General features: G+C 42.1%; 1 protein-coding gene across 1 annotated transcript in view; it reads left to right on the forward strand.

Moving 5' to 3' along the window:
- The window catches only part of LOC126262541 (solute carrier family 35 member F5), a 152,878-nt gene that overhangs the window by 49,152 nt on the left and 87,367 nt on the right, over nt 1-16,359 (forward strand). The window contains exon 2 of the mRNA XM_049959225.1: nt 1,935-2,072. Within this exon, the coding sequence (XP_049815182.1) occupies nt 1,935-2,072 (138 nt within the window). The remainder of the gene's footprint in view (nt 1-1,934; nt 2,073-16,359) is intronic.

Consider the following 16,359-nt stretch of genomic DNA (forward strand, 5'->3'; position numbering starts at 1 on the left):
TAACTGATGACAGAAAATGTGAAAAAAATGTATAATGCTACTTTAAACCATTAAACTAAATGGATTGCATAATGTCGTAATTGGGGGAGATTTAATATGACAATGAGTGACCTTTTTACTGTGGAGGGGGTGGGAGCTATATAGGTGGAGACTCTGTTGATGGTTGGTAGGATTTGTGTGCACATAGGTTTTTACGGACTTGTTGGAGAGTGGTGGTCTGTGTCCAGAAAGGTGATAAGCTAAGTTTAAGATGACTAAGAGAAATGCATAGGAGAATAGGTTTCATGGCTTTTGAAGACTGAGAACAGTGCCTTGGTCCTGAGTCCAGACCGTGAAGATTTTATTAATGAATCTCAGCCAGACAAGGGGTATAAAATCTTGGATGGCTAGAAGGGTCTTCTAGTTGTCCATTTAAACAGGTTAGCATACAAGGATGCCTTACAGTATTATGAAAAGGATAGTTGCTACTCACCATATAGTGAAGATGCTCAGTCGCAGATAGGCACAAGAAAGACTGTCAGATAGTGAGCTTTTGGCCAACAAGGCCTTTACAGGTGGACATACCATAGGTTTATTTGCATATCTTCTGCTTGAAGGAGAAATGGTTGCAGATAATGATATAGTTGATCATCTATCTAAGAAATTAGGTGGCAGGATGTTAGGAGAGGTTCTGTTCTGTAATGGCAAGGCTGTTGACTTCCAAGATGTTAGTGTACGGGAAGTGACATTGAAAGTGACAAACAGAGAGCTGGGTGATAATGGAACCAGGGAGGATAGACAGGTGATGGAAGGTGGTGTTGGTGTACTTGCAGTAGGGCATAAGGCTGCGGCTGTGAGCTGGTGATGTAGGTCATCTAAGGTAAAGATTCTTTATGGGGAGCCAACTGCAGTGGAACAGCCCAGACGGTTTGTTTTATGTATTTTGAGGAGCATATAGAAGGTGGGTGTGTGTGCATTCCTTTTTGGAAAGAGGGAAGGATAGGAGGGAGGTTGATTCAGGATATATGTTCTCTGGAGTGGGGTAAGGAATTTGAATAGGGACTGGGTCATGCTAGTGTTCTGAGACAGGATCACTTGGGCAGTGCTTGTGGATGGAAGATTTAGACGGTTGGTGAATACCTTCTGTTAGGTAGTTATTCCAGTTTATTGTGGCAGTAATGGAACCTCGATCTGCGTGGAAGATGAAGTTAGGGTCTGTTTTGAGGCTGCACATGAGTGTTCTTTCCTCTGTTGGGAGGCTAGTGTTACTGAAAATGGACTTAGGAAGATGAGACAAGGTTGGAAGTAAGGGATCTTGGCAGATAGCCAGTGTTGGGACTGTGTAAGAGTCACAGATGGATTGAGGTTCCGACGTCTTCTGTTCGTTTTGCTAATTATTAAAATCAAATGCTTGAAGTTCATCAGCAGATAAACAGTGACATGCCTTGCTCTATACCGCATATGACAAATCTCTGTTGATCACAACTTTTTTGAAATAATTCCTCATTATGCATTCCTTTATTATTTTTTTACATAAATGAGACAACTCTCTACAATTTATTTAATTATAATCAAAGAAACCAAAATCTTTTTTTATGATTAGAATGTGCATATATGGAGTAATCCATTTATTTGATTGTATTGAGAAGTACAATACATAGCTAAAATGAGCCACTGACCAGTTCTATTACAAGAATTCCATCCAACCGTGACCGTCCCCCACACCTGTCTAACCACCACCACTTTTCAGTGAACTCAAAGCATTGTAGAACAGAGGAAGTAAAGTACCACATATTTTAAAAAGTCCCAAATTAGTAGTAGGCCTATAGCCTATAGCGAAATATGTATGTTGGATACATTTTATTGTGTGTGTTTGATTGCACAATAGATTATAATTATGTATCATTGAAATATTATGACTGCAGTTGATGGAATATTTTCATCTGTGTGTGCAGTACATTTATCATAATGCAGAGTTTGAGAAGCCATTCTTCAGCACCTATGTGAAGACATCAATGTTCACACTTTACTTGTTGGGATTGTGCATTTGGCCTCCTTGGCGGAATCAGTGCAGTAAACCAGCTACATACATGGTGAGTATTACTTATTGCTTCACTTCTTAATGTTGTTAATGTATCCCATCTTAGTATACTTATAATGTTATAATAGAGGGAAACATTCCACGTGGGAAAAATATATATCTAAAAACAGAGATGATGTGACTTACCGAACGAAAGCGCTGGCAGGTCGATAGACACACAAACAAACACAAACACACACACAAAATTCAAGCTTTCGCAACAAACTGTTGCCTCATCAGGAAAGAGGGGAAGGAGAGGGAAAGACGAAAGGATGTGGGTTTTAAGGGAGAGGGTAAGAAGTCATTCCAATCCCGGGAACGGAAAGACTTACCTTAGGGGGAAAAAAGGGGAGGTATACACTCGCACACACACACATTTCCATCCACACATATACAGACACAAGCAGACATATTTAAATATGTGTGTGCGAGTGTATACCTCCCCTTTTTCCCCCCTAAGGTAAGTCTTTCCGTTCCCGGGATTGGAATGACTCCTTACCCTCTCCCTTAAAACCCACATCCTTTCGTCTTTCCCTCTCCTTCCCCTCTTTCCTGATGAGGCAACAGTTTGTTGCGAAAGCTTGAATTTTGTGTGTGTGTTTGTGTTTGTTTGTGTGTCTATCGACCTGCCAGCGCTTTCGTTCGGTAAGTCACATCATCTCTGTTTTTAGATATATACTTATAATGTTGTATTTGTGTATGTTTTCTTTAACAGGCTTAGAAAATGCTTTGTTATTTATAGATAATGGTCTTAAAGCAGTACCAATTATTGCACTCTAGTGATATTTAATGACTAGGTGCTTTGCCATTGGGAAGACATTGTTAACAAACAGTATTTACATTTTCAGCAACTGGTAATACTTGTCAACTTCATAAAAGTTAAATGTCTAGCTACTGCATGGCTATCTGGTGTGCTATGGTTGAATGAATGTAACATTCAGGTTTTGTTCTTTCTCAGTAAACCCATTACACTACCTGTTCCTTATTGTCCAGCCATGTGTTGCTTTACATGGAAACTTTTGGAGCAGCTCTGAAAATATGCTAATTACAGTTTTTTGGAATCCTGAATTTTCTATCAAAGCCATAAATAAATAAATAAATAAATGTTTTCCCCTCAGGCTTGGTCTGTTGGACAGTTCCATTGTTGACCACTTAGATGTTCCCTAGAACACTAATTACAGTTATTCACTTTACTTCCTCCAGACTCTTTTCCCTCGTTCATTGTGGGTCAGTTGTTTTCAGTTCCCATTTTGGAGTTTGCACTCCATTATTTCAAAATTTTACAGTAATATGCTGTGGGGAAGTGACAAGTATTCCACCCACTGTGCAGTTGTACGTTAAGCACTGCCACCCCCCCTCCCCCCATTCTTGATGTGACATGTGTTGAAATTCTACATGTAGAAATTGTTACTACTCAACAAGTACTGCAAGTGGAGGCCAAAACAGGAGCTATCTTTTTTACTCCTTCCCACCACCCTTGGGTGCATTTACAATTATCATCCAGTGGAACTATAATGGTTATTTTCACCATGTACTAGAACTTGGACAGCTATCATATTATTCAGCAATAGGTATTGCCCTTCTGGAAATTTGGTTCCCTGAAGCATATCTTTACCCTATGTAACAGCTTTGGTAATTTTAAAAATAGTTTTCTCCTGAAAGAGCTTCAGATGTTGCCTGCACATTCATACTTGCAGACATTTTTAGTAAGCACCACACAACTCAGCATTATAGGTTTTACTGTTCACGTATATACAGCTATGGATTTTACTCTCTGTAATGTCTAGATTGTAATGTTCATACTGAACCTACTGTTATTGCAGAACTCTTTGCCACACACTTTGCTCGAATGTTTGCACCCAACACCTATCCATATGCCTTCCGTCCACAGAAAAGGTGGGTGAAGGAAATCTACCTGTCTTACACTACTTGAGGTCTGAAACCATATTAACACTCCCATCAGTGAATGGTAACTTCACAGTGCTCTGGGCCTTGGCTACAACACACCACTTGGACCCTACAGAGTATGCAACCAAATGCTGTAATTTCTGGGTGTATATTTATGACACCACCTTCATGCACTTGTTAAGTCTTTAGTCTGAACACTGGTTTGATGTAGCTTTCCACAATACAGTAGGCTGTGTGTCCTCAGTAAAAAAAATGAATAATTTCTCCTTGCTTTCAGCATTTACAGTAAAAATATAACATTTGTTAGCTAATGTTACAAGGCTAGATCAGTCAGTCGTTCAGGCTGTTGCCCGTGCAACTACTGAATTGGCTGCTTGCCCATCTTTCTTCAGGGAACTCTTTATATATACTACTAAATATACAACTAAATCGACAGCCAACGAATAATGGAAATATTTTAGATCTGGTAGCCACGAACAGACCAGGCCTCATCGACGGTGTCAGTATTGAGACAGGGCTTAGTGATCATGATGATGTCATTATGACTATGGTTACGAAAGTTAAAAAGTCAGTCAAGATAGCTAGGAGAGTATGCTTACTAGAAAGAGCATATAAGCAGTTGTTAGCATCCCACTTAGTAAATGAATCGACTTCATTTACGTCTGGTACGATGGACGTGGAAGAATTATGGGCAAATTTTAAACACATTGTAAATCGCGCATTGGACAAGTATGTGCCGAAAAAGTGGGTTACGGACGGAAAAGACCCACCGTGGTTTAACAGCGCAATTCAGAGAATGGTCAGGAAGCAAAGGCAGTTGCACTTGCGGTACAAGAAAGATCGGGAGAATAAGGGCAGGCAAAAATTAGTAGAGATTCGTGTTGCTGTGAAAAGAGCAATGTGCGAAGCACTCGACCACTACCACTGTCATACCTTAGCAAAAGATCTTGCTGAAAACCCAAGGAAATTGTGGTCTTACGTAAAATCAGTAAGCGGGTCGAAGGCTTCCATCCAGTCACACACTGATGAGTCTGGCCTGGCAACGGAAGACAGCAAAATGAAAGCTGAAATTTTAAATTTAGCATTTGAGAAATCTTTCACGCTGGAGGATCGTACAAACATTACGCCGTTTGAGTCTCGTACAGATTCCCATATGGAGGACATAATGATAGACATCCCTGGGGTTGTGAAGCAGCTGAATGGGCTGAAAATAAATAAATCGCCAGGTCCTGATGGGATTCCAATTCAGTTTTACAGAGAGTACTCTACTGCATTCGCTCCTTACTTAGCTTGCATTTATTGCGAATCTCTTGCCCAACGTAAAGCCCCGAGCGACTGGAAAAAAGTGCAGGTGACGCCTGTATATAAGAAGGTTAGAAGGACGGATCCTCAAAATTACAGACCAATATCCTTAACATTGGTTTGTTGCAGGATTCTCGAACATATTCTCAGTTCGAATATAATGAATTTCCTTGATACAGAGAAGGTGCTGTCCATGCATAGGCACAGCTTTAGAAAGCATCACTCCTGCGAAACGCAACTCGCCCTGTTTTCACATGATATCTTGCGAACCATGGATGAAGGGTATCAGATGGATGCCATATTCCTTGACTTCCGGAAAGTGTTTGACTCGGTGCCCCACTGCAGACTCCTAACTAAGGTACGAGCATATGGGATTGGTTCCCAAGTATGTGAGTGGCTCGAAGACTTCTTAAGTAATAGAACCCAGTACGTTGTCCTCGATGGTGAGTGTTCATTGGAGTTGAGGGTAACTTCTGGAGCGCCCCAGGGAAGTGTGGTAGGTCAGCTGTTGTTTTCTGTCTACATAAATGATCTTTTGGATAGGGTGGATAGCAACGTGCAGCTGTTTGCTGATGATGCTGTGGTGTATGGGAAGGAGTCGTCGTTGAGTGACTGTAGGAGGATACAAGATGACTTGGACAGGATTTGTGACTTGTGTAAAGAATGGCAGCTAACTCTAAATATTGATAAATGTAAATTAATGCAGATCAAAAGGAAAAAGAATCCCGTAATGTTTGAATACTCCATTAGTAGTGTAGTGCTTGACACAGTCACATCGATTAAATATTTGGGCGTAACATTGCAGAGTAATATGAAGTGGGACAAGCATGTAATGGCAGTTGTGGGGAAGGCGGATAGTCGTCTTTGGTTCATTGGTAGAATTTTGGGAAGACGCGGTTCATCTGTAAAGGAGACCGCTTATAAAACACTAATACGACCTATTCTTGAGTACTGCTCGAGCGTTTGGGATCCCTATCAGGTTGGATTGAGGGAGGACATAGAAGCAATACAGAGGCGGGCTGCTAGATTTGTTACTGGTAGGTTTGATCATCACGCGAGTGTCACGGAAATGCTGCAGGAACTCGGGTGGGAGTCTCTAGACCAGGGCTTCCCAACGTGTGGTCCGCGGACCCCTCTTTCTAGGGGGTCCGCAGCCACCTTTGACCAAATTGTGTAAAATAATGAGTAAAATTATTGAATAAAATAGTGAAAATCAAATTCATCACATTTTGTTTTCGTGTGTAAAACATGTGTACTTTTACTTCAGGTTGTATTCCCAAGCAGCGTTTGCGCACGGAGCGAGCTTTGTCGACCAATCACAGCGCTCGCTGGCACGTATGCGGCTTCAGGCATTGTTAAATGTTAAACTTGCTTTGTCAGTGCACTACCTATTTCATAAGTCGATTTTTGACCAGTTTATTACTTCTAACATGGACCGTGGCTGAAGTCAGGATCATTGAAGAAGGGTGCGGTTTCTCCATCGCCTTCACAGCAAGGGAAGTTTCCAGTTGAAATGAATGAGGAGGGAGGACGACCAAAGGAAGAACAATCACAAGAAGCTCCAAAGACTATTGATACTTCGGGGTGGGGGGTGGGGGGGGATGGGGGTTCATTGGGAGTATGGCACTTGCATTAAGAAGCTTTCAGTTCCCATGGGTTTCGCTCTGAAATTTAAAGTTATTGTGCTCTTGATTGACTAGGGGTCCGCCAAGGATTTTTGTCTGTAGAAGGGGTCCGCCAAGGAGTTTTGACTGTAGAAGGGGTCCGCCAGCTGAAAAGGTTGGGAAGCGCTGCTCTAGACGAAAGGAGGCGTTCTTTTCGTGAATCGCTACTGGGGAAATTTAGAGAACCAGCATTTGAGGCTAACTGCAGTACAATTTTACTGCTGCCAACTTACATTTCACGGAAAGACCACAAAGATAAGATAAGAGAAATTAGGCCTCATGTAGAGGGATATAGGCAGTCATTTTTCCCTCGTTGTGTTTGGGAGTGGAACCGGGAAAGAAGATGCTAGTTGTGGTACGAGGTACCCTCCGCCACGCTCCGTATGGTGGATTGCGGAGTATGTATGTAGATGTAGATGTACTAAGATGTGGTTGCACTTATAGTATGGATGTCAACATAGATTAGGCTCACAAACCATTCCACTGTAGTAATTTCGACAGTTTGATGAGGAGGAGGAATCACATTCTTGCAGTCTTAATTGTATCTGGTGTAAAAGCAAGCTCCCAACTGGGTAGAGGTTAAGTGTGATTGTTTCAGTAAAACTCCTGGGCAGCTAAGACCCATCTGTATCACAAATGTTTGTAAGTTGCTTTAAGGTTAACTGTAAGGTTAACTGGCAGTTGTTTTTCTCTGTTGGGACGAGGAATCTTTTGTTGATATCTACTGTGGATTTTGGTAGAGCCAACCCACAATTGAGGATTGTACTCCATTGGGTCTGTTATAAGGATGGCTTCTACCTGTTGTCTATACTCCACAATATCTTCTTTGATTAAAAAAAAGACTGTGATACCTTGTGGTATATTGACCTATGTTGTTGTTGTTGTGGTCTTCAGTCCAGAGACTGGTTTGATGCTGCTCTCCATGCTACTTTATCCTGTGCAAGCTTCTTCATCTCCCTGTACCTACTGCAACCTACATCCCTCTGGATCTGTTTAGTGTATTCATCTCTTGGTCTCCCTTGACCATAACCATACCAAACTGCATGAGTCGGTATTAAGAAAGTGCTTCCCATATTTTTTTCCAGATTATTCTTCCTCTCTTGTTGTTTCATGTTTAGGTTGGCACATCTTACAGTGTTCAGGAGTATGGATTTCTAAACGTGCATTTATGTTGCGACCTCGTGGCTTGCTGCTCACTGGCATGGCACAATGATGATGAGTCAGATGCCCTGTGTCTTACTGGTCCATTTAGCCTGCACCATTGCTGCTTGCCCCACTGCTTGCTACAATCCTTGCCAGGCAGTGATATTGAGCTGATTAGTGTTTCGCATTGCGGCCATTACTGTATGTCCTGAATCTTGAGCCGTGATTGGCTACTTCAAGGTCACTCCAACGGTGCATGTACTTTGGTAGCTCTCTGCTCAGTATGTGAACAGTTGCAGGGTAATTACTCCCAGCAGTAGTAGGTTTAGAATCTGTCAGGCATTGGGAACTGTGGTGACCTTCCTGGTCACTATGACCAATATTGTCAGCTACAATTACTTCTGCTTGAAGGCATCACCTACAAACAAATCCAGGGTATGGCAATGGGCACCTGCATGGCACCATCCAATACCAACCTATTCATGGGACATTTAGAGAAACCATTCCAAATCACCTAGAATCTCAAACCCCTCACATGCTTGAGATTCATTGATAACAACTTCGTATTCTGGATCAAGGGTGAGGACACCCTATTCACATTCCTCCAGAACCTCAACACCTTCTCCCTCTTTTGCTTCACATGGTCCTCCTCAATCCAGTGAGCCATCTTCCGTGATGTGACCTCCAACTCAAAGATGGCTACATTAGTACCTCCCTCCATATCAAACCCACCAGCAATACCTCCACTTAAGCAGCTGCTGTCCTTTCCGTATCCAGAAGTCCCTTCCGTACAGCCTAGTCACCCGTAGCTGTCACATCAGTAGTGTTGAGCAGTGCCTCTCAAAATATACCAAGGTCCCACTGAGGCTTTCACAGACTGTTAATTACCCTCACAACTTTGTACAGAAACAAGTTTGTGTGCTTTATCTCTCCAGTCACCCACCATCTCGTAAGTCCCACCACCTGGCCACAGAGGAACATTCCCTTCATGACGCAGTACCACCCAGAACTGGAGCAACTAAATCACATTCCCTGCCAGGATTTTGACTAACTCACTTCATGCCCTGAAATGAGAAATGTTGTACTTACTATCTTCCCCACTCTTCCCACAATGCTACTCTGCTATCCACTGACCCTACACAATATCCTTGCTCATCCGTACTCAAACTCTACTCCCAAACCATTGCCTCATGGATCATATCCCTGTAAGAGATGTGGTTGCAAAACCTGTATCGTATAACCTCCCACCACAATATACTGCAGTCTGGTCACAAGCATTGCCTGTCCCATCAAAGACAGGGCTACCTGTGAAACCAGTCATGTGATCTACAAGCTAAGCTGCATCTGCTGTGCTGCATTCTACATGGACATCACAACCAACAAGCTGTCTGTCCACTTGAATGGCCACCAAAAAACTGTGGCCAAGAAGTAGTTGGACCACCCAGTTGCTGAGCATGCTGCCCAACACAGTGTTCTCCATTTCAGTAACTGCTTCACAGCCTGTGCCATGTGGGTCCATGCTAGCAACACCAGCTTTTCTGAGTTGCATAGGCGGGAACTCTCCCAGAAATATGTCCTATGTTCCTGTAACCCTCCTCACCTCAGCCTTCATTAGTCATTGTCCTTCAATCACCTATCCTCTTCCTTGCTCCCACTCCAGTACCACAAAGCCTTCTATTCCACCAATGTACCCATGTTCTGAGTATTTTTATTTCTCTCCTTTTCCATTCCCTCCATCCGTGCACTTCGTCTAACTTGATTGCATGTAGCTGCCATACCCTCTCTCCACCTTGTCCCTATGTGCTCCCATGAGCAGCACTTTGCTGCTGTCCACTCCTACCCTGCTATCCCTCCCCCTTCTTGCCCCAGCCTCCTCCTTACTCCAACCACCTAGATTGCTTCTCCCATCATGTGCTGTTACCTGCAGTCTGGTCTCGACAGCCAGACACAGTTTGTGTGTGTGTGTGTGTGTGTGTGTGTGTGTGTGTGTGTGTGTGTGTGTTGGGTTTGCATGAATGTTTGTGTGTACATTGTCTAATTCAGAAGGAGGTCTTTTGGCCTAAAAAATACTTGTTTAGTAGTCTTTTTGTTGTGCCTGTCTATGACTCAACATCCTCACTATATGGTGAGTAGCAATCTATCCGTATTATTATAGTGTTATTATTCCATCCTGGATTTTTCATTGTTGGATATCATGGCTTTCTCCATGTGATGTTGGTAACGTTCCATTTTTCCTTTAGAGACAGTGAGACTGTGTCCTTATATCCACCTTTAATATTTCTATAATATCCACAGAATGAGTTTCATTGATAGTTTTGCTCTATCTTTGTCAGTAGCTAATTTTGATATTTCAATTTCTCAGAGCATATCTTCTTTCCTGTTTTTGATCATTGGGTTGCAAGTATGTGCTGGTCTTCTACTTTCTTGGATGCATAATATTTTCTCCAACCAATTGAGCTATCTTTCAATGTCTGTTCTAAGTTCTCATTCCACCAAACATGTTTCCTTATCATTTTGATCTATTTATATCTTTTGCAGTGTGTACCAATTGTCTGTTTGTATTTTCAAAGTCCTTCTCTACTGGTTGTGCTAGCTCCATGAAATAATTTTCTTGTTCTTGTAGTTGCTGGTGGTGAATCAAGACACAGAGGTGAATCAATAGACAGCTGTTCTGTTGCTCTTTTTGTTAAGAGGTTTGGGTCTCACTCAGTATGTATCCCTTGTTTGACACTGCTGATCATTATTGTTGTTTATTTTCTGGGCAGATGTCTGAAATGCGTGGACATTGGCTGAATATTATGTTTCTCACATAATTGAAATAACAGTTTTTCATTTTTTGTTGGCCTTTTTACATGATGGATAATGCACAGCAGTATTGTCTGGGTCCAAAAGTAAAATAAAAACTTTATTTGCAGCATGCAAAAGATGTTTTTCTTTTAAACCACTGCTACAAACAAGGCTACCACAAGACACTTGTTGCTATACTTCACTTTCCGTACTACTTGTCCACCCAGTAAGATTTACAAGTGTTGTTCTAGAATGTATCCCATTGTGGTATCTGCAGCATTCCAGAATTTGTCTATATTTTCAAAGTCCTAATTTTTATCATTTGTTGCGGCATGGATGTTAATGAATATATACATTTCATTAACACACATTATGGTTGGCAAACAGTCACTTATTGATTCGCAGTTTAAGACAGACCTAAGAATTTTGTTGTTGACCCTTTTGCCTTATTCCCTTGCACCATTTGTCCAACCCACTTCCCTCCCTCCCTCCATTGATTTTCAATCTAATTTAGATTCCCTCCAGTTATTTTGGGTTTTTGTACACCTCTGTATCTTAAATGCACTTATCATATATCTTCTTCTCAATCTTTCTTTACGTATCACTATGTCCCCTGTTACCTCTGAACCGCAGCTGGCATAGTGCTTACCAGTATATTATCTTTGACCTTTTACTGTCTCTGACATTTCTGTCTCCCTTCATCATTGTCTTCCCTTGTCCTCACATCATGTGTCCTCCTTGTCTAGAGGCATGCTGTCCTTTCTGACCTTCCAAAACCTATCCCCCTCCCAGCTCTGATGAAGCAAAGAATTGTTTGTCAGCAGTACTGGAAGGTAAGTATTTACCAGCTGTACTGTCTCCTTAACCTTTTATTACTCCCCTTTATGTTTTGTAGATGTAGATTTTTTTTCTGTCTCTGTAGTTTAGCCATTGTCTTCCAAGGATTGTGAAGATCTTATTCCTCCTTACACTGTCGGAGGCTTTCTCTAGGTCTGCAAATACTACGAAGGCATTCTGATCTATCATCAGTCTGCCTTCCACTACAAAGTGCAGTCTCATAAGTGCTTATCAGGCACCTTACCCCTCCTGAAACAAAACTCATCTCTGTGCAAATGTCTTCAATTTTTTGTCCTATTCTCTTATTATCTTATTATAGTAGAGTCGGCAATAAAAGATCCCTGACAGCTGGCAGCACTGTTGCCAACATTCAACTGAACTGCAAATGGCTGCAGGTGAAAACTGTAGTCATCTATGGAGCTGTGACAATTATAGGCATTGCCATGGACATACACACAAAATAACATTACATGATTGGTTGAGGTAGATATTGTATATGAAGCAGTCGCACCGTGCCCACTGCAAGGATGTTCTTTCACCAATTCTATTACAGCATGACTTGTCTGGCTAATTATCTGATAGTTTTCACCTGTGCTTTCTTTGACAATGTGATAGTAATGCTTCTCTGGAAATATAATGGTGTGGTACCAGTTTCATGGATTTTTTATGCCAACTCAATTAAACTTCCTGTTCCTACACCTCTCTCAGAGTATGATATCCCCAAGGGTATTTTGTTGGCTCCTGTTGACTTGTTTCAGCTCATATCATTCAGTGCTCTGCCAAATTTTGACTGCATTATTGGGTTCTCTCTTAAATGTCTGCAAAGGGAGGAGGGGTTAAGGCGAGGCCCTTGCTCCACCCCCAACCTGGAATCTGGCGTACAGAGTTTTTATTCATTACAGAATTCTCATACACATACACATACACTTCTAGCAGTAATTTCCTGTGAGCATATAACCATTGTGTATAAAATTTAGTTCTCGTGGCATGACATGCCTCAGAATGCCCCAACTTATTTATATAAAAATTGTCAATTTTAGAGTCTTGCACCCCCACACTCCCTCCCTTCCCCCTCACTGTTCTTTACCCTTGAGAAATTTCTGTGGATGCCCATGGATATTCGATTTCTTTACCATAGATTTCCTCCTCATCTTCTATTATATTTTGGAATACATTGACTGAAAAAAATTGTAGTACCAACAAATAATTAATGAAGAGTAATGAAATTTCAGGAATACATTTGTCAAGGTAACATATTTAAGTGATTAACAGTGCAAGATCACATGTTAATGTAAGCACGAGATAAACCATTGAAAACATGAAATGCAGGTACATTAATTACTGTAGTAACTAACAAAATGTTGTATGCGAGCATGCAAGTGTGCATGCAGATGTCAGTTTGTGGGATCAAGTTCCAAGCCTGTTGCACTTGGTCAGTCAATACAGGGACAATTAATGCTGTTTCTGGGTGATGATGGAGTTGTTGTCCAATGAAGTCCCATATTTACTCAATTGGAGACAGATCTGATGATCGAGCAGGCTAAGGAAACATGTTGACACTCTGTAGAGCATGTTGGGATACAAAATGGGTTTGAGGGCAAGCATTATCCTGTTGGAAAACATCCCCTAGAATGCTGTTCACAAAAGGCGGAACAACAGGTTGAATCTCCAGATTAACATACAAATTTGTAACCAGGGTGCATGGGGTGACAATGAGAATGCTCATGCTGTCATATGAAATCGAATCCCAGACCATAACTGCAGGTATAGATCTGGTGTGTCTAGCATGCAGACAAGTTGTTTGCAGGCCCTCAACTGGCTCCTGCTAACCAACATGCAGCCATCACTGGCACTGAGGGAGAACCAACTTTCATCAGAAAATACAACAGACTTCCACCCTGCCCTCCAATGAGCTCTCACTTGACACCTCTGAAGTCACAAGTGGTTGATGGTTTGGGGTCAGAGGGATCCATGCTACAGGGCATCTTGCTCAGAGCTGTCTTTGAGGGGACTGCTTTGTAAGTGCCACATGTTCATCTGGGGCCCAGTCTTCTTACGACCATACAAGCCAGAGAAACTGGTACACCTGAACATGACATGGCTTGGACTCGACTAATGTCTGAAGTAGTGCTGAAGGGACTTGATACCATGAATCCTGCCGGGCTGCCCATACATCCATGAGAGTACGAGGGGATGGAGATCTCTTCTGAACAGTACATTGCAAGGCATCCCAGATATGCTCAGTAATGTTCATGTCTTGGGAGTTTGGTAGTCAGTGCAAGTGTTTAAACTCAGAAGTGTAGTACTGGAGCCACTCTCTAGCAATTCTGATCATGTGGGGTGCCGCATTCTCCTGCTGGAACAGCCCAAGTCCATCAGAATTCACAAATGACATGAATGGATGCAGGTGATCAGACAGGATGCTTACATACTTGTCATCTGTCAGAGATGCGTCTAGACCTATCAGGGGTCCCATATCATTTTAACTGCACATGCCCCACACTATTACAGAGCCACCATCTTGAACAGTCCCCTGCTGATGGGCAGGGTCCATGGGTTCATGAGATTGTCTGCATACTTGTACATGTCCATCTGCTGGATGCAATTTGAAACGAGACTCGTCTGACCAGGTAACATGTTTCCACTCATCAACAGTCCAGTGTCAGTGGTGACGGGCCCAGGCAAGGCATAAAGCTTCATGTCATGCAGTCATCAAGGGTGCACGAGTGGGCCTTCAGCTCCGAAAGTCTATATATTGTTAGCATGCTGACACTTGTTGATGGCCCAGCTTTGAAATCTGCAGCAATTTGTGGAAGGGTTGCACTTCTGTCACATTGAACGATTCTCTTCAGTCGTCATTGGTCCCGTTCTTGCAGGATCTTTTTCTGGCCACAATGATGTCAGAGATTTGATATTTTGCTGGATCCTGATATTCACAATACACTCAAGAAATGGTCATACGGGAAAATCTCCCCTTCATCGCTACCTCAGAGGTGCTGTGTCCCATCACTCGTGTGTCAACTGTAACACCATGTTCAAACTCACTTAAATCTTGATAACCTGCCTCTGTAGCAGCAGTAACCAATCTAACAACTGCACCAGACACTTGTTGTCTTATATAGGTTTTGGTGATCGCAGTGCTGTATTCTGCCTGTTGACATATCTCTGTGTTTCAATGAGGATGCCTATACCAGTTTCTTTGGCACTTCAGTGTATATGTAACAAAGAAAATATATTCAGATGTGAGGTAGTAGCTCCTACCCACCATCTTTTACACATTACAATAACAGAAATTCTTCTATGGAATAGGAGTTGTCAAGGAGAAACTGTCTCAGTTTGATATCAAATTTTTCTTTACAGTCCATCAGTCATTTTATATCACTCGATAAATGATCAAAAATTTTTTGCAGCATTGTGCACCCCTTTTTGTGCTAAAGACAACCTTAATGTGGAGTAATGGATGTCTTTTTCCTTCTGGTACTGTAATTATGCATGTGATTGTTACTCTTCAACTGTAGTGGATTATTTACAACAGACTTGTTGAGGGAATAAATATAGTGTGAAGCAGTAGTTGGAATGCCTAACTCCTTAAACAGGTGTCTATAAGATGATTTTTTTTTGGGGTGGGGGGAGGGTGAGCACCACAAATTATTCTCACAGTATGTTTTTGCATAATGAAGACTTCCTTTCTTAAAGATGAGTTACCACAGAACATTATTCCATGCGACATTATTGAATGAAAATGTGGAAAATATGTCAGCTTTCTGATTTGTCTTTCCTCAAGATTTGCAGGGGTTCTAAGCACAAATGTGGCTGAATTAGTTGTTTTATGACTTCCAAAAATTGTTTTTCCAATTTAAATCCTCATCAATATGGACCACTAAGAATTTTGAAGTTTCCACTATACTTATTATTTCCTCACAATGTGTTACACCTGTGGTTGGTGTAGTACCTCTAGATGTGCAGAACTAAGTACATTGTGTCTTTTTAAAATTGAGGGTGAGACCAGTCCCAGAAAACCAATGAATAATACTTTTAAGAACTTTGTTTACCATTTCTTGTGTTTCGCAGATAGGCACAACAAAAAGACAAGACTCTCACAATTAAAACTTTCAGCCACACGCACAGACGCTCACGCAAATGCAACTACAGTCTTAGGCAACTGAGATTGCACTGCGAGCAGCAGCGACAGTGCACGATGGTAGTGGCGACTGGATGGGGGTAAGGAGGAGGCTGGGGCAGGGAGGGGGAGGGATCGTATGGTGGGGGTGGCAGACAGTGAAGTCCTGAAGGTTAGATGGAGAGCAGAGGAGAGGTGGGAAGAGGTGGGGGGGGGGGGGGAGTAGTGGAAAATGAGAGAAATATAAAAACTGGATGTGATGATGAAATGGTGGCTGTGTAGTGCTAGAATGGGAACAGGGAAGAGGCTGGATGGGTGAACACAGGGACTAACAAAGGTTGAGGCAGGGAGGGTTACGGAATGTTCGTGCAATACATCCTACATTCCTGTAACCCTCCTGGCCTCAACCTTCGCTAGTCACTGTCGTCGCCTGTCCAGCCCTTTCCGTGTTCCCATTCCAGCATTACACAGCCATCGTTCCACAATCACACCCAGTCTTTTTATTTATCTCCTTTTTCTCAACCCCCCCCCCCACCCTT

The sequence above is a fragment of the Schistocerca nitens genome, chromosome 6 (genome assembly GCF_023898315.1).
Source record: "Schistocerca nitens isolate TAMUIC-IGC-003100 chromosome 6, iqSchNite1.1, whole genome shotgun sequence".
In the NCBI taxonomy this organism is placed as follows: Eukaryota; Metazoa; Arthropoda; class Insecta; order Orthoptera; family Acrididae; genus Schistocerca; species Schistocerca nitens.